The 21,552-nt window shown below is 44.3% G+C and overlaps 1 protein-coding gene across 1 annotated transcript in view; it reads left to right on the top strand.

The window, feature by feature from the left end:
* Window positions 1-661: 661 nt before the first annotated feature.
* The window catches only part of LOC148005832 (uncharacterized), a 51,170-nt gene continuing 30,279 nt past the window's right edge, over window positions 662-21,552 (top strand). The window contains 8 exon segments of the mRNA XM_087551798.1: window positions 662-670; window positions 731-774; window positions 2,783-2,878; window positions 3,184-3,324; window positions 5,132-5,225; window positions 6,023-6,094; window positions 13,558-13,642; window positions 14,326-14,454. Of these exon segments, the coding sequence (XP_087407924.1) occupies window positions 662-670; window positions 731-774; window positions 2,783-2,878; window positions 3,184-3,324; window positions 5,132-5,225; window positions 6,023-6,094; window positions 13,558-13,642; window positions 14,326-14,454 (670 nt within the window).

The raw sequence follows: 21,552 nt of genomic DNA, 5'->3' as shown, positions 1-21,552 counted from the left end.
CACCATTTGAATTGACCAATCATGTGCACCCTCGCGAATGCCCCTAACCTCCCCTATATAAACCCCTGAGTTTGGAAGCTCAGGGTCGATTCCTCTGTCTCCTGTGTGAGATACGTGTTGACCCAGGATCCCGCTAAGACCCGGGATCTCGTTAATAAAGCTACCTCTTGCTGTTACATCAAGAATGGCTCCTCGTGATTCCTGGGGGCACCCCACCCTGCGATAGGAGCGAGAGACGCGGCTCCCCGTTTTGGGGGTACGCTCTTTCATTTGGGGGCTTGTCCGGGATCGGAGTGTGACCCCCCGGAACCCCAAATGCCACTTGGAGGTACGTAAGTGTGAGTGCCAGAAAGCGGCCGCTGTGTGTGAGTGTGTATGAATTAAGTCCTGTAGTCTGTGTTTTTCGGTACCGGTTTAGTGTCTTGGTGCACTGTCTGGGCAGAAGAAGGATTCCTGCCCTGTGCACGGGTGGAAGAAGGTTCCCCACCCCGTAGAAAGCTAGCTTGAGAGTGCACTGTCTGGGCAGAAGAAGGATTCCTGCCCTGTGCCCGGGTGGAAGAAGGTTCCCCACCCCGTAGAAAGCTAGCTTGAGAGTGCACTGTCTGGGCAGAAGGAGGATTCCTGCCCTGTGCACGGGTGGAAGAAGGTTCCCCACCCCGAAATGGCGCCTGTGAGTAGATGAAGGATTCCTACTCTGAATAGTCTTTTTCTTTCTTTTTTTCCTTTTTAGAAAGCGCACCGGGGGACGCCCCAATCGCGCAGGCTCTGGGACTCGTGAGAGACGTTCCACGAGCCAGCCTTTGTTGGGTCCTGGCTCTGGGACGCGTGAGAGACGTTCCACGAGCCGAATTTTGTCAGGAGGACCCGGCAACGGACAGTCAAAAAGATCTGACTGTGACTTTGGAGGTCATGTTCGGCTGCCTATTTAAGTATAGGCACGGACAAGTGTGCTTAGGTGTGTTAGTGTTTGTTGTCTGTATTCTGTTTCTGTGTTTGGTATCCCAGAAGCAGCTAAGGTTAAGCTGCAGTTTGGGCCAGGTACTGAAGGTACCAGGCATCTGTGAAATTGGTTATAGGATGCTTTGTTTTAGTCTTGCTTGTCTGGTTTGTTTTCTGTGGTATTGCCGAGTGTCTTTTTTTGGCTTTTGTTTCGTGTTTGAATTTGGACTGACGACCGTGTTTAAAATCTTGGACCGACGACTGTGTTTGAAATCATGAAACTGTTTGCTTTGTTCGTTGAAGAGTTTTACTTGGTCCCCTTAATGCTTAGTGAGTAAGGAACTTAATTTTGTGGACCCCGCTCTAGTGGCGGTGTGTTGGTTGATAGCCAAAGTTAGTTTTTAAAACAGTGTTTTATCTGTGCTTGTGCTTGCAGCCAGCTGAAATAAGCTAGAGAAGTGAGTAAATATTGCTTGGGAGCAAAGAATCTTAAAGGTAGAGTTTCAGCCGGTATGACACTTAGTGCATAACTGCCTAAAAGATCAGAAATGCTGTTAACAGGCTAAAAAAAAAAGGGACAGGCTGTGTTAGAAATGCTACAGGAAGAATAATCTAAAAAGGCTGAGAGCTAGGTGGGGCTATAAGGAAAACAAGAACAGGAAAGGAATTTCTGACATTTGCTCACAGTAGGAGAGCACTCATTTAGAGAAGTTCTTTAAGGAAGCCTGCCTTATCTGCTGTCTTTATTCCAAGGGAGGAGTCAGTCTCCAGCACTAAATTACTTGGAGGTGGCCAAGGTCAGGATTAATGTTTTCTTTTCCTTGGGCCCTTTAAACCCAGTGAGACAGTTTGGTAAAGGGCTACTACTGAGGTCCTGATAGCCCCAGGTGAACTGATTATGATTCTTCTGTCAGCCACCTGGCATCTAGCAACCAGGTTCTAACCATCTCTCCATCCTTTTGTTATTAGTTGTTACTAAAAGCCTAGTGTCATTTGAAGGCTGGTTCTCTTGAGAGGCAAAGCCACAGAGCTGACACTGAAGAGAGATAAATGCTGTTTGCCCTCTTCACAAGATTCTCTTGTTTTCTCACCATCCCATTTGAGATGCTTGTTAGTAACTGTTACAGGTCTTCTTTACCACTGATGAAAGACGGAATCCTACTGGAGACCAGAAAAAAATGTTCCAGACACGGATAGAAGGCCCTCACTTCTGCCTGCTCTCTTCAGACGCCTGAAGGTAGGGAGTGCCAGGTCTGCCGCCAGGCTCCAAGGGTGGGTCTCTGAGGGGCTGGAAAGTGCCCCACCAATCTAGCTAAGATAAGGAAAAGATATGAAGAGAAAGTTACAGAAACTTGAAGGGTTAAGCTAAGTCACTGAGAGAGTTATTGTAAGTTGCAGAGAAAATAAGTTGATGCGTGGTTCAGGGTCTGTGCAGAAAAGTGGACAGCACCTAATAGCTGTAGAAGAAGATGCAGAGAGACTGAAAAAAAAGAAAGAAAGAAAGAAAGAAGGTAAAAAGAGCAGGAAGCTAGGGAAGAAAAGAGACTAAAAGAAGAGGAAGCTAGAGAGCTAAAGAGAGATAAAAGACAAGAGAGGAACATATACTGGCCACAGTAGTTAGGGAACCTAGGAAGACAGTACCTGGCAACAGAAGAGAATTCCTGGCTAAAGATCAGTGTGCCTAATGCAAAGAAAAAAAAAAGACACTGGGTCAGGGACTGCCCCAGAAAGAACAAGAGGGGACACTGGAGAGCCTCTTGGTCCTAGAGTGCTGGCTATGTACAGAGATAGAAGGGAAGTGTGGATACAGGGACCCAATGCTCTGTGCTCCTATGCCCCCCAGTGGGCCAATATCCAAAGACCTTGAGTGCAAGGGGCTACTGGCAACGAACAATACTTATGGACTGCCCGAAGAACAGTGGACCTTGGCGTGGGCCGGGTAACCCACCCACTAGTTCATAGTCATCCCTGACTGCCCCTATCCCTTGCTCATGAGAAAATTGCTCTCCAAAATGGCTTGCGTGGGCTGAAATGGCTGGGTGAGGCCATGTGTATGCATATCTACAGACTGTGTATGTGGAGCTTAAGACCTGTCTCAGTGCACCAGTACCTGATGCTGGGAGATGTGTGACTTAGTCCTGATCTGCCTGGAACACATCACTCCTGCCAGCCGGGCACTAACAATTATCACCCAATCCAGGACTTAAACTGTGATAGAGTGGCTGATGTTCTGCCTTTGAATAGAGTGTCCCAAAAGATGGGACCACTGGTCAGCTGCCATGGACTAGATTCTCCACCGGTTGGGAACAATCTGGTCACCTTGCTGCCCAATCCGGACCTGGAGCCACCACAGCACGAGTGTCAAGTACTGGCAGAAGCCCATGGGTAGAGGAAAGACCTCTGCGACTGGCTGATTGACCCCTGCTGAAAGCCGAGGACCTTGTCCACAGACGGGAACAGTTCTCTTCATGAATGAAGGTCAGAGACAAGTGGGTGCTGCCATGGTGGACAACACAATGTCATCTGGGATGGCTGAACCTCTACCCCCCCAGCACATTAGCACTTCAGATGCTTTTGCCATCTCTTGGATGCCCTGGTGAAGCCAACCACTGTGAGTACTATTCATTGCTCAGGATATCAGGAGGGAAGAGATTCAGTGGGATGGGGCAATAATGAAGCAGATCAAGTGGCTCAAAAAATGGCTATGCAGTGAAAGACCCCAGCTTAACAGCAGTAACGCCATTTTGCAAGGCTGTACTTAAGATGACTGGTTCAGGGAAAGGTTAGAACACTGAGTACACAGCGGCTGCCAAACAGGATGTGTTTGGTTGAAGGCCTGGCAACAGGACGACTTCGGTTGAGCACCTGACAATGAAAAAAAAGCCCCAGGAGAGGTCCCACACCCTGGTGGGGGGCCGAGTCAGTCGTTATGTTCCAAGAAGGTAGCTAAGAAACTTGCCCCCGGGCTGAACCCTTGGGGGGCCAAGTCAGTCCTTATGTTTCAGGAAGGTAGCTAGGAAACTTGCCCCCGGGCTAAACCCTTGCCATATTAGAATCCACCAATTATATCCCTGTAACCATGCATCTGCTTCTGTATGCTTGCTTCTGCTCCCCAAAATCCTATAAAAAGCCCATCCTTGGTTCCGTGGGGTGCGCCAGTCCCCCGAGTGACTGAAGCGCCCGCAGGTGCCTGTGCCTGTGTATCCCGACAATAAACCAAATCCTCTTGCTGATTGCATCCTGTGGTGTCTCGGTCTGGTCTTTGGAGTTGGAGGGTCTCCATCCCGAGGGAAAGTTCTCCCTGAGAGCTTTTCAGCAGGAGCCTATCCTGGTTGCAGGCCTGCAAGAGACAGCCACTGAGAACTAGGATCGGACTAAGGGATGGCCTCACTTAGAAAAGGCCCAAATTGCTTAAAAGATAAAGGACAATGGCACACTTGAGGGGAAAGCTATACTCCCCAGAGAACAAAGAAAAGACTCACTTTGCCAAATACAGAAATGGACTCATTTAGGAGATAAGAAGTGTGTCCAAGTAGTTAAGGTGTATGTAACAGACTTTAAGATTTTAGCCAGAGAGACAGTAAAAAGTATAAGGTATGTCAATAAGTGAATGCTTAGCAAGCAAACAGGGCAAAGAGACCTAGAGAGTTTAGTGAAAAGTCGAAGTGAACTTCACTGAGATAAAACCAGAAAAATATAATCACAAGTATCTCCTAGTGCTTGTAGATACTTTTTCAGGAATAGATAGACGCTTTCCTCACCAAACGAGAGACGGCCTCTGCAATCATCAAGAAGATACTGGAAGAAATCTTCCCCAGGTTTGGAATGCCCAAGGTAATCTGGTCAGACAAAGGCCCTACTTTCGTTGCCAAGGTAAGCCAGGGTGTGGCCAAGTATTTAGAGGTCAATTGGAAATTACATTGTATTTACAGACCTCAAAGTTCAGGACAGGTAGAGTAAATAAATAAAATTTTAAGAGAGACCCTGACCAAATTAAATTAACCATGGAGACTGGCGCAGACTGGGTGACACTCCTTCCCTCTTGCTCTCTTCAGAGCAAGAAATACCCCTTCCAGATTCAGCCTTACCCCCTTTGAGATCTTATATGGGGCCTCAGCTCCCCTGACTGTATTAGATGATGTTACTGAACCAACATGTCATAGTGCCATAGTAATAATGATTTGTGTGCCAGGCTGAAAGACCTTCAGGTGATACAGAAAGAAATCTGCTCACAGCTGACAGCAGCCTATGCCCCGGAGACCCCTGAGACATCCCATCAGTTCCAGGTCGGAGATTGCAGCTACACTGAGCCCAGACACTCGAGCCTCGCTGGAAAGGACCATACCTGGTGCTGCTGACCACCCTGAGAGCTGTCAATTCTCAGCCCTCACCAGCCGCATACTAGCTGTTGGGGCTGAGAGCTGGGACCTAGAGGGAAATTCAGTCATGTTTGTACTGGGTTCTATCAAGATAGGTGTGGGATAGGCTTGATTTCCATTACAAATGATGTAACATTGCATATGTTAGTACTCTTAACACTTCTTGGGACTGTGCCTCAGGGATCACAGTCTGTATAAGCTTAGAAGTTCTAAAAGCTACTCATGACCTTGGTGGATAGGCTTGGATAGTGTCCAGGTTAGAATCCTCATGTTAAGACTACAATACCAAGCTGTTATGCTAGATGAAGCTGAGTTCTCCATGAAGTTCTAGGAGTAGAACTATTAACAAAAAAAAAAAGAAGTGGGGAATGTAGAACTAGAGTTTCATAAAGGTTGCTCATTGTCAGAGTCCGGATGTGCAGGGCCGGACATGCCTGAGGGAGAGCCAGAGATAGGACTTGCCAAACCAGCTATCAGCCCCAAGGACACTGACCATCCTTCCTTCCCCAAGGACACCCTCCCCTTCCTTCACCCCCCTGAGTGAGATGAGCTACCCTACCTGCCTGCTGAGCTGCTAGATAACACGTACTCCTTGCTGATGTAATTTTGCGCCGAAAGTAACTGTGCACCATTTGAATTGACCAATCATGTGCACCCGCGCGAATGCCCCTAACCTCCCCTATATAAACCCCTGAGTTTGGAAGCTCAGGGTCGATTCCTCTGTCTCCTGTGTGAGACACGTGTCGACCCAGGATCCCGCTAAGACCCGGGATCTCGTTAATAAAGCTACCTCTTGCTGTTACATCAAGAATGGCTCCTCGTGATTCCTGGGGGCACCCCACCCTGCGATCAGAGCGAGAGACGCGGCTCCCCGTTTTGGGCGTACGCTCTTTCAATATCTCGATTCTAAACTTTTGTCTTGAGAGTTGTATTTTACAGAGTGTGCCTACTTGGATTCCTGGTCTCAAGGACTTTCAGCTGGGTCCAGTCAGGACACATCCTGCTACAGCATTTGCTTCATTCTTCCTTCCCCCTACCCCTAAGGATATCTCAACGCCCATGTACAGCTTGAAGAAGTTATGGAGGAGTCATCGCCCCAATTCCCTGGACTTTGGGGGGCTGAAAGTGGTTATTCTAACATTGTTTTTATGAGGAATTTAAAATTGGTAGTAATTTAACAGGGAGTAATTAGCTAGATTGAATTGTACAGTCATAATCTCATTTGGTAACTAAGCTAAAATCATATCTTTGCTTTGATGTAGAACTTATTTGTTTAAAGTTTAAAAGTACAAGGTTTAGAGCCAGTCCTTCTATTGTTGTCATTACAAACTTCTGAGTTGATTACACCTGTGAGTTAAGATTCAAATAGCAAAGTCATGGCTCTGAGCTTTTGAGAGTGCTTTCAAGATAAAATTTAGGATATGGGGACAACAGTCCAGATTGTCTTATATAGATAGATGATTTTCAAAAACATCAGAAATCCACAAAATTTGAGATTTAAAGTTATTTATCTTTTGTTGAGACATATCTGCTCCTAACAGTTACCCTTTGGTGGATTTAATGAAGATTGTGAACATCTCTACCTCTAGGTGAGGCAATACATTGTGGCTAGGCAGCCACTAGGCAAATCTGCATGTTTCATCTGCAGACTAATACTGTCCAGAAAAGGACAAATTATGCAGTATAGTTGACTGATAAACTCTGCCAAAACAGGGTGATCAGCCCTTCAAAATCTGCATTTCAAGAGTCTTTCAGTTGATTTTGGGCCAGAAGGCTGAAGTCTTGCGCTCACATGTTGCTAACAGGGGACTGTGCTAGTGGAGATTTGTCTCTACAACCTCTCAGTTCTGGAAGCTGTGTTAGGCTTCCTTTGTGTATAGATATTTGGTCATTCCCAGATTTCTGACGGGGTTGAAGATGTTAAATAGCCTATCAGGCTGTTTAACTCTAAATATACATATTTTATTGGATAGTTATCAGGTAGTATACAAGCTAGGCAAGATATAGATTTTAAGCCTTTCTTAAGCTGGAATGGAATGGAATGTTCTGTTTAACTGATATAGTGATGGACTGGGTGTTGAGTATATCAAATGCTTTATAAATTGTAGAATGGTAATTGTACTCAATATATAAGTGACAAGGCTTTTTAACTGGACAAAAAGGGTGAAATGTTGTGGTTTGCCCTGAAGTTACTGTATTTTGATGCTAATTCCACTGCCCCAAGGACAGCTGCCTAGTCAAGGACTCAGAACTCAGGTGACTTCACCAGAACCACCTCTCCATTGAATTTGTAAAGTACTAGGGAGGGGCAGGTACAGGATAGAAGGAGGCCTGTCATTGGAGGAGAAGGAAGGATGGGCGGGAGGGAAGTTTGAAGGAAGAGGAGGAGACTGAGGGAGAGAGGAAGAGACAGGAGGGAGAGAGGGAGAGAAACCGTGGCAGGACAAGATGACAGGTGATGTTAAGATTCTGCTCTGTGTATTTATAGGTTGTTATTAATGTTCTCAAGGGATGGATGGTACCGGATTTTGTATGTTTAAGTGGGCAATTATATCTTACCAATTGGGTCAAAGATTGTTGTATTGTGTGTTCCTTTATGTGAGGGTTTGAGTGTAAGAAAGTGTGCGGCCAGGATGTGTTTCGACCAAGATACCTAGCAGACATCTTGGGGCACCACGGTGCAGACATAACGGGGTAAAAGATATCCATACTTTTTTTTTATTTTTATATTTTTACAACAACATATTCATATACAAATATATCGGTATAAATGCATATATATGTACACAGAGGCATAAAAAGACAGACACACATACACACTCTTTGTCCACAGTGAGAACATACTTTATACACTGTTCAACAATCTGATTTCTGTACTTAAACGATATAACAAGTAGCATTCACTACAACACAATGCCAGCTGTTTTCCACATTTTTATTCAACTCTTATTAACAATATCTAGACAAAAACCCCTCAAAGTTTTCTATTGAAGTCTTTAATTCTAGCACTTGGGAGGCAGAGACAGGTACATCTCTGTGAGTTCAAGGCCAGCCGGGTCTACATAAAAAGTTCAAGGTCAGCCTGGTCTACATAACAAGTTCCTGGCTAGCCAGGTCTATATGGTAAGATTCTGTCTCAAACAAAACAAAACAAAACAACTCCACAAAGTTTTCTATTAATTCAGAAGCTAACAAAGACATTAACAAAGAAAGCTAGGCAATACCAGAGGGTACCCTCACCTGTATTTTACACAGGCCATAAGTATGCAGTAAGCGTAAATGCAAATTAAATACTAATTGTGGTGGCTAAGCACACGCGTAAAAAGTTCATGAATTATTGTATTTTACTGTTTGTTGCTCTAATTAACATTTTCACAAATGAGCGTGTGTGTGTGTGTGTGTGTGTGTGTGTGTGTCTGTGTGTTAACACAAGTACTGTTTTTCAGGAGCACTGTACCCTGTCTTTAAAAGTTTTTCCCTCTGACCTATGGCTTGTAAATTAAGCAAGTCTGGTTGGCCAGGTAGTCTCAGGGATTCTCCTGTCTCAACTTTCCCAATTATGGGGTTGCAAGAACAAAGCAGCACATCTAGATTTTGAAGTGGGTCGTAGGGATGGGATTCATATACCGCTTAACAAGCTTTTACTGATTACGCTATCTCCTCATCTCCTTGTTCACAATTTTAAGAGTTTCCTATTTTAATCTAAATATGGAGAAAAATTTGTAACAAGTGTAAAAACACAGTATTTCATGTAAAGGTTTAGGATGAAGTTTAAACTTTATTACCATCTAGTGATTTCATGTAAAGATTCATACTCCTAAAAAAGACTCTAACATCATCAAACTGAGACCATCTTGAAGGAATCATCTGAGGTAAGAGTTTTAAACATTTAAAGAGAGAAACATAGGTAAGAGTGAATAGCCACTCCAGTTTATGTGGAGAAAATAAGAGCATCTGAATGGATGTCTGGAATTCTCACTTTTATGGAGGGCATTTAGGAGATCCTGGTTTGGGGTAAACTACGGTGGCACACATCTTTAATCCCAGCATTCATGAGGCAGAGCTCCAGACCAGTCAGGGCTAAATAATAGAAATTCATGTTAGAGAGAGAGAGAGAGAGAGAGAGAGAGAGAGAGAGAGAGAGAGAGAGAGAGGAGAGAGAAGAGAGAGAGAGAGAGAGCGCTGCAGAGATGCCGAGACAAATACAGATACAGAAAGAACAGAAAGGAAAACACATAACAGTGAGACAGAGAACCAGAAAGACACACACACACACACACACACACACACACACACACACACACTCAGAGACAGAGAGAGACAAAGAGAGAGAAAGAGAGAGAGAGAGAGACTCTCAGCTCTCAGTGGGGAGGGGGGAGAAGGTTTGGTGGAAATCTGTAGAGTATAGAAGGGAGAGTCCAGAAAAGCTGAACTGGAGCCTTTCACCCAGGGACTGAAGACTCGCACCCTGGGATAGAGAGATGAGTAGGACTCTCCGGGAAGCAGGACTCTCTAGGTAGCATGGCAGCACAAATCTTCTGATACCCAGTGATGATGGTGGAAGGCAGGGACAAATTTCCTTCTTAAAGGAAGTGATCAAGACTTACACCTGTTCTCTTGACATGTAAGATTAAAACAATCTTTGCCCGTGTGTACACATGTTCATCTGGATGTGTGCACATATCCACATGCCCATGCATGTGCATGCCAGTTTCTCATCAAGCCATTCCTGGACTGTTTTCTTCATCTTAGGTTGCAACAAGGTTTCTCACCAAACAGCTCACCAGTTGGCTAGACATGCTGGCCAACAAGTCCCAGCTCCGGTCTCCACCAGCTTGGTGCCATATTACAGGTGTGCACCTCTAGGCACAGCTTCTTACATGGAGGTTGAAGAGCTGAACTCAGGGTCATGCTCATGAGGCCAGTACTTTACAAACTGAGCCATCTCTCTAGCCCCATAACCAACTTCCTACAGGGGTGGATGGAGCTGTCACAATGGGTATCCACTCCCCTAAAAGACAGAAAGTATGAAAAGACAACTTCACTATGAAGGTTTTATGAATCACAGTCATACTACACGACAAGATCATACCAGGGCACTAATAATTGATGAAGGGTGAAATAATTTTCTCTTCCTTTCTTGTTTTTTTCTTGTTTTTCAAGGCAGGGTTTCTTTGTTTAGCCCTGGCTGTCCTGGAACTCATCTGTAGACCAGACTGGCCTCAAACTCACATAGATCTGTCTGCCTATGCCTCCTAAGTGCCAATATCAGAAGTGTGTGTATCCCCCTTCTCAGGAAAATAATTTTCTTAGTTTGAGACAGCAACTGGAACCTGAATTTTAAGAGAAACGAAATGTCACTTCAGAAACTGAAGCATGGGCTCACTGGGACCTGCAAGTGCAGGTAATGCTTATGAGTGACACATCTGTACTGCAAATCAGGGAACTTGGACTGGTTAAACCCTCCTAAGTACTAGACTTAGAGATAAGACAAGCCGGATTCGTGTAGTGTCAGTGACAACTAAGAAAAACCAACAAATGGGACTTGACAAGAGGATCATGGAACACAGGTCAAAAGCAGGGAGCGTTAAGGGAGCCTCTGACTAATAAAAATGAGACTTTCCATAGCTGAATTTCCTACAAGCCACTCCAATAAGAAGGTACGACAAAGACGTCGGAGATGTCCACCTAGAATCTGCCAGTCTAGAAAAATTAGCTTGTATTTGCATACTGGGAGATCTTTTGGAAAGATGCAATAAGAACAGGACAGGAGAGGACACATGACTTTAAGGGACCATCAGCAAAGTAAGGGAGCTGGTAACTCATCCATTTAAAGACATAGCAATAACTTAAGGTTGACAGCCATTAACAAGGGCCGCGCCCAACCTCGACCAGCAAGGAAGACACGAACACAGGAGATCTTCTTCAAGCAGTTTTACTCAGGAACCTTGATACAACCTTCTGACTCTCTCTCTCTTCTGGCTCTCTCTCCCCAGGGAACGCCCTGCACCATACTTAAATAGCTAGCACTGGCCAGTCCTAGCAAGCCCCATGGGTCATGTAGATAGGCTGTCAGTATGCGGAAGCTAGCGGGCCAGGCAGACATAGCCAAATAAGGACTTGTTTACTGCAAGGAGCGCTCAGTGTTGGGAGGGTGGAAGGCGGAAACCAGAGCCATCTTTGAGGCTCGGCACGTCCCAGCTCTCTACAGTTCTCCCTTTTTGTTTAATTAATCAAGCAGGCAAGGCACCACTGAGCATGGCGACCCCACTTGTCTTAGGCTCATCCCTTCATTAAACCCGTCGTAGGACACCTCGTCACCCACAAGGTTCCGTGCCTTAGGTAGAAAGGTAGTTGCCTGTCGCTGGGCAAGGTCATTCACATATACTCAGGGGCGAGGTACAACTAGGTCTTCTGAATGACCATAAGCCAGGCTTTAGGGGACTGTCCTGCTTCAATGGCTGTAAATGTCTGTACCACCATAGCCACGTGCCGCCTCTGAATAAACCTCATTCAACAGAGACACCACAGGCTCACTAGGGAGACCAGCAGCAAGAGTCCAGATAGGGCTCCCATACCCACCCACTCTCTAAGATGATTCATAGCAACAGCAATCCAAGATGACAATTCCGTAGCCAGTCTAGCGTCTGCACATGTGGAGTTCACGGTCACGATGGCTACATGTAGCTGATCCATTAAGAAATCGAATTCTCCAGTCCAATTACCTAAAAGATAACTTGACAACTGTTTAGACAAATTAGAGGAGTGGGCTTAAAGGTCATGACGTATTGGCATGAGTCTCGGGAACACCGGTAGTATCCCCCACTGGGGCTCCCTTTTGACCAGCATTAGGGTCACACCGAGAAGTGTCAGCAACAGCAGGATCTTCATTCTTGTTGCACCTCCTGGTCAATCTTTCAGGGACCCACAACGGATCTTGCCGGTCCTGAGGAAACACACAAACAGACCCTCTTGCCCACACCAACAGTGGGTCTGGCCCATGCCATAAGCCAGTGAGCACATCTTTCCACTTCACATAACCTTTCAATGTGCCCGCCCAACACTGATGTTGGTCAGCGGCAGAAAGGCCATCATCAACCAAAATTAAAAAATTAAGAGTAAAAAGGGCTAAGGATATCTGTTCCTTAGGAGTTCTGCCATGGCCTATTCCCCCTTTTTGTTTAATTAAGCATTCCTTCAAGGTACGATGTGCTCGCTCAACAATACCTTTACCTTGGGGATTATAAGGCAGACCATGGCTCAACTGCACATCCATCTGTTTACAAAAGGATTTGAAAGATTGGGCAGTGTATGCTGGGCTTTATAAGGACCATAGACGCATGAGACTTGCTGCACGATTCTTCCATCCATAGACTATCTTTTCCAACAGATCGAGGAGAGACACATCTTTCTAAGGCTACAGCTGCTCAACATGGTTCAGGACATGCCAGGGGTCGGGGGAGGTTTGGTCATTAGAGGCCCAATGGATAAAGACAAAAGTTTGCCCAGCATCCCATAGGATCCTCTGGCCCCTAGATCGAGAGATTAAATTTGGTTCAAGCTCAGGATCCTGAATCAAATTCTTGCTGTGGTTTGCTACAATATGGCAAAATGCTGTTGAGAGAGCCAACCAATATTGCTGAAATCTCTCTCTGTCTCTCTATCTCCCTGTCTCCCCCACCCCTGCCACGGTCCACATCATTCTCTGACGAAAGCCTCCTCAGTGGCTTCAGCCACATCCATGCACCACTGTGCCTGGCTTTTCACTTTTAGTCTTGGCAAAAATTTAAGAGACAAAAAGAAAAAAACAAAACAAAACAAATTGTTCACAAGCTAAGGTATCCCTGAGAATACTTACAAAATTAGGTAACAGTTCCAGGCCTGGACTCTGTGGAAGATAGAAAATGGCCTGATAATGGTGCCATAAGCCAGGGGACTGCAACCCAGAGAAAGGTCCAGACAAACTCGCTAGTCCCAGGTCAACATGGCAGCTGGAGTTCACCCTAAAGCCTTCTCCCTTCGATACCAAACACTTTGTGGAAATGAGATGTGAAATAGTAGAAACATTCAAAGCCAAGGAAGAAATTCTAAACACCAGAGACAAAGCCAATCCCTTTGTAAAGAAGAAGGGAGGGAAGAGGTGAGGGTTGATATGGTCGAACTGTCCAATTCTCTGTGAACTGAATAAGAATGATAGGACTCAGTAACGTTCATGGATGTGTCTGTGGCTTTTCCTCAGAAGGAATGGGAGCAGTTGGAACCTGGGCAGAGAAATGTGTACAAGGATACAAAGCTAGAAAACTGCAGTAATCCAGCCTCGATGGGTAAGGACAGTTCCCCAACACCCAGAACATGTTCCCTGTGGTCCCTCCTTCCTCAAGTCCTTCATGTTTCCCCTTGATGTTTTCTTGTTTTGTTTTGTTTTATTTTGGTAGTGGTGGTGGTGGTAGTGGTTGATCAGGGAGTTTTGAGACCTTTTTAATACTGTTAAGGTTTTGAATCTCAGCCCATGCCTGGACAGAAAATACTAAGACACCATGGTTTCACATGGTGAGGTTTAATGAGAGAAGAGTAGAAGAAAGGAAAGGTGGCCCAGTCATGGGTACATGGGGGCAGTGGGGCAAGAACAGAGAAGAACGAAGAGCAAGAGGGAAAGAAAAAGTAAGAGGGAATAAGAGGAGGGCGGGGGAAGAAGCTCCTTATAGAGTGTCAGGTACTATATATGGCTGTTGCTAGGCAACTGTGAGGCAGAGCATACCTGGATGCTGCCAAGTAGCTGTGGGGGTGGAGCTTAGACAGAATGGCAACAAGTGCTATGAATGATGCTTGTGCCATTGACTCCAAAAAGGAAGGTGTGCTTAAAAGGGAGGTTCATGGGCATCCTTATTTTGAAACATCAGAAGCCATATATGTTCACTAGCCTTGAAAGACCCTGAAGTAAAAAATTTGGGGCTTGATTTCTGAATGGTTGGTCCAAACCTCAGTGTCTACCATTTCTTATGAGTAGGAAATCAAGATCCCAGACAAGGCCTAGTCTCTAAGTTGGATGGAGAAGAAGAGCGGTGGTCTTCAGGAAGGGTGAATAAGAACAGCCCAAGTAGTCTGCACAGACTCAAGAAAACAGGAACCAGTGCAAGTAAGTCTTTGGTTCCTTGATGGTAAGCTTGGGATTCTTCCAAGAGTAATTTGAAAACTTTCATTAGGGCTGGGGATACAGCTCAAAATAGAGAGTGATTTCGCACAATGACCTAGATTTAATCCCCAATATGGAAAAAAAATTTTTCTTAAAAATTCCGGGTTTTTGTCTCTTAACCAGGAACTAGTAGAAAAAACACCAGAATCTCTCAGGAGAAAAGGAATTCACAGTTCAGATGTTTTCTTACCTTGGAGATTCTAATTATCACCTTCTGTAAACCTGTCCACATGAGCAGCTCACAACAAGCTTGTATTTCACGGAGAAGAAAAGAATGGGTGAATGGAACCACTTAATTACTCCTTAAATCACTGCTTGGATGTGGTAGTTACCCACTGTAGCTCACTTTCAAATGGTCAGAGCGAGCCGCCTGGCTCAGGGGTAGGCATGCATAATCTCTTTATAGAGGAGGTGCAGCAATTCCAAATGCCATGCTACAGGGTAGCCCGAGAGGCATGGTGTTCCATAAGGAGCAAGAATATAGTCAGTCACCATTCTGACAGTGGTATGGAGAAAGCTGAAATCCGGGGCTCAGTAGCCTTAAATCACCTCCATCACCTAGCCCCTTCCCTACTGTATACTTCTTGCTTAGCCTCCGGAACACTCTTCAACATTCAAACTCGTTCCTCTTCACCATATTTAAAAAAGAAACCTCAATTTTCCCTGTCCTCACCCTGCACGCCCGTTCCATAATTGTCATATTTTCTCATAGTAAGTTTAGACATTCTTAGATCAGTCTCTTTTCTGCATCTCTGGAGATGGTGGACACTCCTAATAATTTTGTTTCCTTCCATGAACTACAAAACTCCTCATACCCCTGCTCTGTAAGTGTCCATCTGTCCTTAATCCCTGTGATGATTTGAAAGAGATATCCCCCCATAGTCTCAGGCATTTGAGACATCACCCAGTTGGTGGGTGTTTTCATTAGGGCTGGCGCAACTGTGTGTGTGCCACACACAGAGGTATGGCCTGTTTCCTACTTACAGCTCAAGATGTGACATTCAGCTTCTTGCTCTGTGACGGTCCCTTGCTGACATGCCTCCCTGTCATGACTATAGAGAGAGACATATCTCTCTGAAACCATCTGCCCCCTGTTGTCACAGTCATGGCGTTTTATTACAGCAATATGAAAGTAACTAATACCATCACATTCTAGCAACCTTCTTGCCCTCTAGTGCCCTTGTTAATGGCTGTCAACCTTAAGTTCTTGCTGTGTCTTTAAATAAATGAATTACCAGCTCCCTTACTTTGCTGATGGTCCCTTAAAGTCATGTGTCCTGGTGTTCTAGTCTCTATTGCATCTTTCCAAAAGATCTCCCAGTATGCAAATACAAGCTAATTTTTCTAGACTGGCAGCTTCTAGGTGGACATCTCCGACATCTTTGTCGTACCTTCTTATTGGAGTGGCTTGTGGGAAATTCAGCTATGGAAAGTCTCATTTTTATTAGTCAGAGGCTCCCTTAACGCTCCCTGCTTTTGACCTGTGTTCCATGATCCTCTTGTCAAGTCCCATTTGTTGGTTTTTCTTAGTTGTCACTGACACTACACGAATCCGGCTTGTCTTATCTCTAAGTCTAGTACTTAGGAGGGTTTAACCAGTCCAAGTTCCCTGATTTGCAGTACAGATGTGTCACTCATAAGCATTACCTGCACTTGCAGGTCCCAGTGAGCCCATGCTTCAGTTTCTGAAGATACATTTGGTTTCTCTTAAAATTCAGTTTCCACTTGCTGTCTCAAATTAAGAAAATTATTTTCCTGAGAAGGGGGATACACACACTTCTGATCTTGGCACTTAGGAGGCATAGGCAGACAGATCTATGTGAGTTTGAGGCCAGCCTGGTCTACAGATGAGTTCCAGGACAGCCAGGGCTAAACAAAGAAACCCTGCCTTGAAAAACAAGAAAAAAACAAGAAAGGAAGAGAAAATTATTTCACCCTTCATCAATTATTAGTGCCCTGGTATGATCTTGTCGTGTAGTATGACTGTGATTCATAAAACCTTCATAGTGAAGTTGTCTTTTCATACTTTCTGTCTTTTAGGGGAGTGGATACCCATTGTGACAGCTCCATCCACCCCTGTAGGAAGTTGGTTATGGGGCTAGAGAGATGGCTCAGTTTGTAAAGTACTGGCCTCATGAGCATGACCCTGAGTTCAGCTCTTCAACCTCCATGTAAGAAGCTGTGCCTGGAGGTGCACACATGTAATATGGCACCAAGGTGGTGGAGACCGGAGCTGGGACTTGTTGGCCAGCATGTCTAGCCAACTGGTGAGCTGTTTGGTGAGAAACCTTGTTTCAAACCTAAGATGAAGAAAACAGTCCAGGAATGGCTTGATGACAAACTGTCACGCACATGCATGGGCATGTGGATATGTGCACACATCTGTATGAACATGTGTACACACGGGCAAAGATTGTTTTAATCTTACATGTCAAGAGAACAGATGTAAGTCTTGATCACTTCCTTTTAAGAAGGAAATTTGTCCCTGTCTCCATCATCACTAGGTATCAGAAGACGGAGAGTCCTGCTGCCTGGAGAGTCCTGCTCATCTCTCTATCCCAGGATGCGAATCTTGTGTCCTTGGGTGAAAGAGTGGCTCCAGTTCAGCTTTTCTGGACTCTCCCGTCTATGCTATACAGATTTCCGCGAAACATTCTCTCTCTCTCTCTCTCTCTCTCTCTCTCTCTCTCTCTCTCTCTCTCTCTTTCTCTCTCATGAATTTCTATTATGTAGCCCTGACTGATCTGGAACTCTGCCCCATGAATGCAGACACTATAGTTTACCCCAAACCAGGATCTCCTAAATGCCCTCCATAAAAGTGAGAATTTCCGACATCCATTCAGATGCTCTGATTTTCTCCATAGAAACTGGAGTGGCTATTCACTCTTACCTATGTTTCTCTCTTTAAATGTTTAAAACTCTTACCTCAGATGATTTCTCCATTCCATTTCTATGCAGAGAGCTGGTAAGGGAGTAGGCTGAGAGAAGAAGAGCGTTTATAAATGTATATTTTTCAATTGGGCAATGTGTAGGAAAAAGAACATGAGCAAGTGTTCGGGCCATGAATCAACTTGAAACTGGCCATCACCTGTTGGAATGGTGACAGGATCAAAGGCATGCATTCCACAAGTCACTGGGAAAACAGGTGGACACCCACTGTAAACCCATACAGTAAAGCATCTCCCAAGTGAGTTGCTAGGAATTTCATGACTTTGCAAAAGCATCAGGGAACTTAGAGGAACCATGGAGTTGTTTGTTGTTAGTAAGCATGTCCTTCGTACGTTACTCATGGAAGAGAAGGGAAGAGCAGCTGCCCTTCGTAGCGCCCCAGTCATCTGCTGGCTCCTCAGTTCTCCTTGGAAAATGTGTTCTGTTTTAGTTTATTTTAGGTAGCCTTAGTAAAAATAAAGGGATTTATTGAAGAGGCAAAAGTACACCTCTTACAACCCAAGGGTAGAGACTTTAGCCAGACTCCACCAGGAACAAGAACTGGAAACTTAGATGTCACAGGGAAGTGAAACTATGCACACTATGTTCTTGAGAACAAGTAGTCCTACATTTCTGCTTCTTTCTGTGTGTGGGTAAGTAGGATAAGTATGGCTTTTATAACACTTACATCATGGCATCCTAAATTTAATCACAGTGGGGAGACTAGTAATGCTTTGCTATGTAGCTCCAGCTGATCTCAAACTTATGAAAAGGTATTTCAGCCTCCTGTGTACTGGGAATAATAGGCATGTGCCACCATACCTGGCATAACCACAAATCTGTTTTTTAACTTAATGCATTGTTTGTTCAATATTCCTTGTGTGTATTTCATCTTCTACAGGTTACAAGACCTGTTTCTAGGCAGCCAACTCTTTCAGTGGTCTTTTCCCTGGTTTACTGCAGCTTTCTTTCCATTGGGTCCAAGAAGACAGAGACATTCCTTCCTGACACTTATTTTATTATCTGGATGTTAGGGTGAGGGTACCCTTCGGTATCATCTAGCTTTCTTTGTTAATGTCTTCGTTAGCTTCTGAATTAATAGAAAATGTTGGGGAGTTGTTTTGTTTTGTTTGAGACAGAATCTTACCATATAGTCCTGGCTAGCCTGGAACTTGTTACTAGACTGGGCTGGCCTTGAACTCACAGAGATGTGCCTGTCTCTGCCTCCCAAGTGCTAGAATTAAAGACTTCAATAGAAAACTTTGAGGGATTTTGTCTAGACATTGTTAATAAGAGTTGAATAAAAATGTGGAAAACAGCTGGGAATGTGTTGTAGTGAATGCTACTTGTTATATCGTTTAAGTACAGAAATCAGATTGTTGAACAGTGCATATAGTATGTTCTCACTGTGGACAAAGACTGTGTATGCGTGTCTGTCTTTTTATTCCTCTGTGTACATATATATGCATTTATACCGATATATTTCTACATGAATAGACTTGTTTTTTTTAACCTAGAAGAAAATAGGGACTACCACTGAACACAGGAGTGCAGCATGGATGTCTGACATTTTTATCATGTACATGAGACTTATTCAAATATATATCACATTAAAATACTTTTATATGTAAAAATTAACACAGTTTAAAAATACAGCCGAGCCTATTCCACAGTGTTAGTTGACAAAGTGACCTGAGATTTCTATACTCATTTATGAACAACGAGTTTGAAGTATTGATATTCATGAAGAGTTTCCTATAGAACCAAGATTTTGTTAACATGACTCATAACTGTAACTACTTTATTTCTCTTGTTTGCTATTAAAAACTAAGAATGGATTCTTTTTTTTTTTTTGGTTCTTTTTTTTTTTTTCGGAGCTGGGGACCGAACCCAGGGCCTTGCGCTTCCTAGGCAAACGCTCTACCACTGAGCTAAATCCCCAACCCCAAGAATGGATTCTTGTTGCAGATGAGTTTTTATTTCATATTCAGAATGCTAATTCACAAGTGTCTTAGCTGAAGATTTCAGCTTTATTGCGACAAATGCCTCCACACCCTGTTCTTACCCAGTAGCAGATACCGCTGCTCACTCAGCTTCTCACAGAGTCTGCTTCAGAATGCTTGGTGGGGAAGCATTCCAGAAGGTTCTGTACAGCAACATGATTCTGTTTTCAAGAGAACTGTCTGCCATTGCAAACTATTAGCTAGGTTCTATTGCTGATAAGACACCATGACTAAAAGCAAAGGATTTGTTTCATCTTGTAGCTTAGAGCTCACCATCCAGGGAATTCAGGGCAGGAACCTAGAGGTAAGAGGCCATAGAGGAGTACTGGTTACTGGCTTGCTTATCATAGCATACTCTGCCTGCTTTCTTGTACATTAAGACTGTCAGAACAGGGTGGCCTCTCCAATAGTGAGCTGGGCAGCGTTCTCAAGTCAAACGTCAAACAAAGTGCACCACAGGCTTTCCCACATACCCTTCTAGCAGGAGAATTTTCTCAGTTGACATCCCCCTCACACATCATAATCCCAACTTGGGAAACTGGTTTAAGATGATGTCTCTGAAGCAAGCTTACAAAATATACTCTTGGGCTGGAGATGGCTTGGTCATTAAAGGATAATCTCACAACCAGAGAAAGAAACATTCAGTTCCCAGCACCCACGGCAGTCTCTCCAGTCAAAACAAAGTGAAACAAAACAAAACAAAAACAGGCCCATCTCACCCCCTTCCCTGAAAAGAAAATATTTGATTGTCTGTAACCTTTTATATTCTCACAGCATATTCATTAAATCCCATCTCAAAACACCATGGCCCAGTCGTTAGAACTTGTCTAGACCTGTTCCGTTCCCCTCAGTATTTTATCTACAAGCAGTGTAGCACAATAGTAGGCCCCAAACATAGGTGATTAATTACTTCATTCTGGTTCTTCCCAATGTGCTCATTTCAGAGAACAATGAGCATACATATGGGTAAAGTCTGTGTGTTCACACGTGCATGCTTGTATTGGAGGATTATTGATTACCCTAGGAATATTATGCTTTCATATCCAAATAATTGCTCTTAAGTGAAAAAAGTGCAATACGAGATCCATTGGCATTGGTAATTTCTCTCCAAGTGGAAGTCCGGCACTGTACACAGACCTGCAGAAAGCCTGCATCTTTTTTTTTATGTTTGTGAGTACATTGTAGCTGTCTTCAGTCACCAGAAGACAGCATTAGATTCCATTACAGATGGTTGTGAACCACCATGTGGTTGCTGGGAATTGAACTCAGGACCTCTGGAAGAGCAGTCAGTGCTCTCAACTGCTGAGCCATCTCTCCAACCCCAAGCCTGCATCTTTTTAGAAAGGTATCCTGAATGGTAGACATGAGTGCTTCAAGTCATTTTGTGTAGTAAAAATAAATTCTCTCTTTGGTGAATGAAAAAAAAAGTAAGAGAAGTAGATGTTCAGGCTGAGGGTGGTTCAGTAGACACTGAAATGTAAGGATAAGGACCAGCAACTACATAGAAGGAAGGCCAGGCATGCACGGGTTGCACCAAATCCAGGTCAAGCATCAGAGAACTCCAGATTTCTCCCCACTATATCTAAATGTCAGAATTTAAGTGACTGCTTCAATGAGCTAGAACGAGGTTCTGCTTGGCGACAAAGGTGCACTGTACATGTGTCTGTCATATAGCAGTTTTCTTCAAAGCAAAACTTCTGTTCTTCAGTGTTCTAAAGCATGTGCTCAGAGAGTCCTAAAGAACAGCTCTTTAAGACTTAGGATGTAGGGGCTGGAGAGATGGTTCCAGTGAGCACTGGATTCTCTCCCACAGGATCTGGCTTTGATTCCCAGCACTCACACAGCAGGTCCTGGGGCCTACTAAGTCTGGGGACCTGTTCACTGGGAGCACATTATGACGTATTTGTGATTGATAAGCTGGACTCCAAGGTGCTTCTCACTAGAAGGGAGACACTCTTATCAGCCTGTGTTGGCCCAAATGACCTTTATACTTTAGAAATAGGAGGGTGGGTCAATGAAGGAATGTGGTTGATGTGAGCCCACAGAGCAAGTTTAAGATGTATTTGAAAAGAGAACCCAGAGGTTCTGAATTAGCCTTCATTTTATCTCC

Source organism: Rattus norvegicus, chromosome 5 (genome assembly GCF_021556685.1).
Source record: "Rattus norvegicus strain SHRSP/BbbUtx chromosome 5, alternate assembly SHRSP_T2T, whole genome shotgun sequence".
Taxonomy (NCBI): Eukaryota; Metazoa; Chordata; class Mammalia; order Rodentia; family Muridae; genus Rattus; species Rattus norvegicus.
Note: the sequence above shows the minus strand (reverse complement) of the source record. Positions and strands in the feature narration are given on the sequence as shown.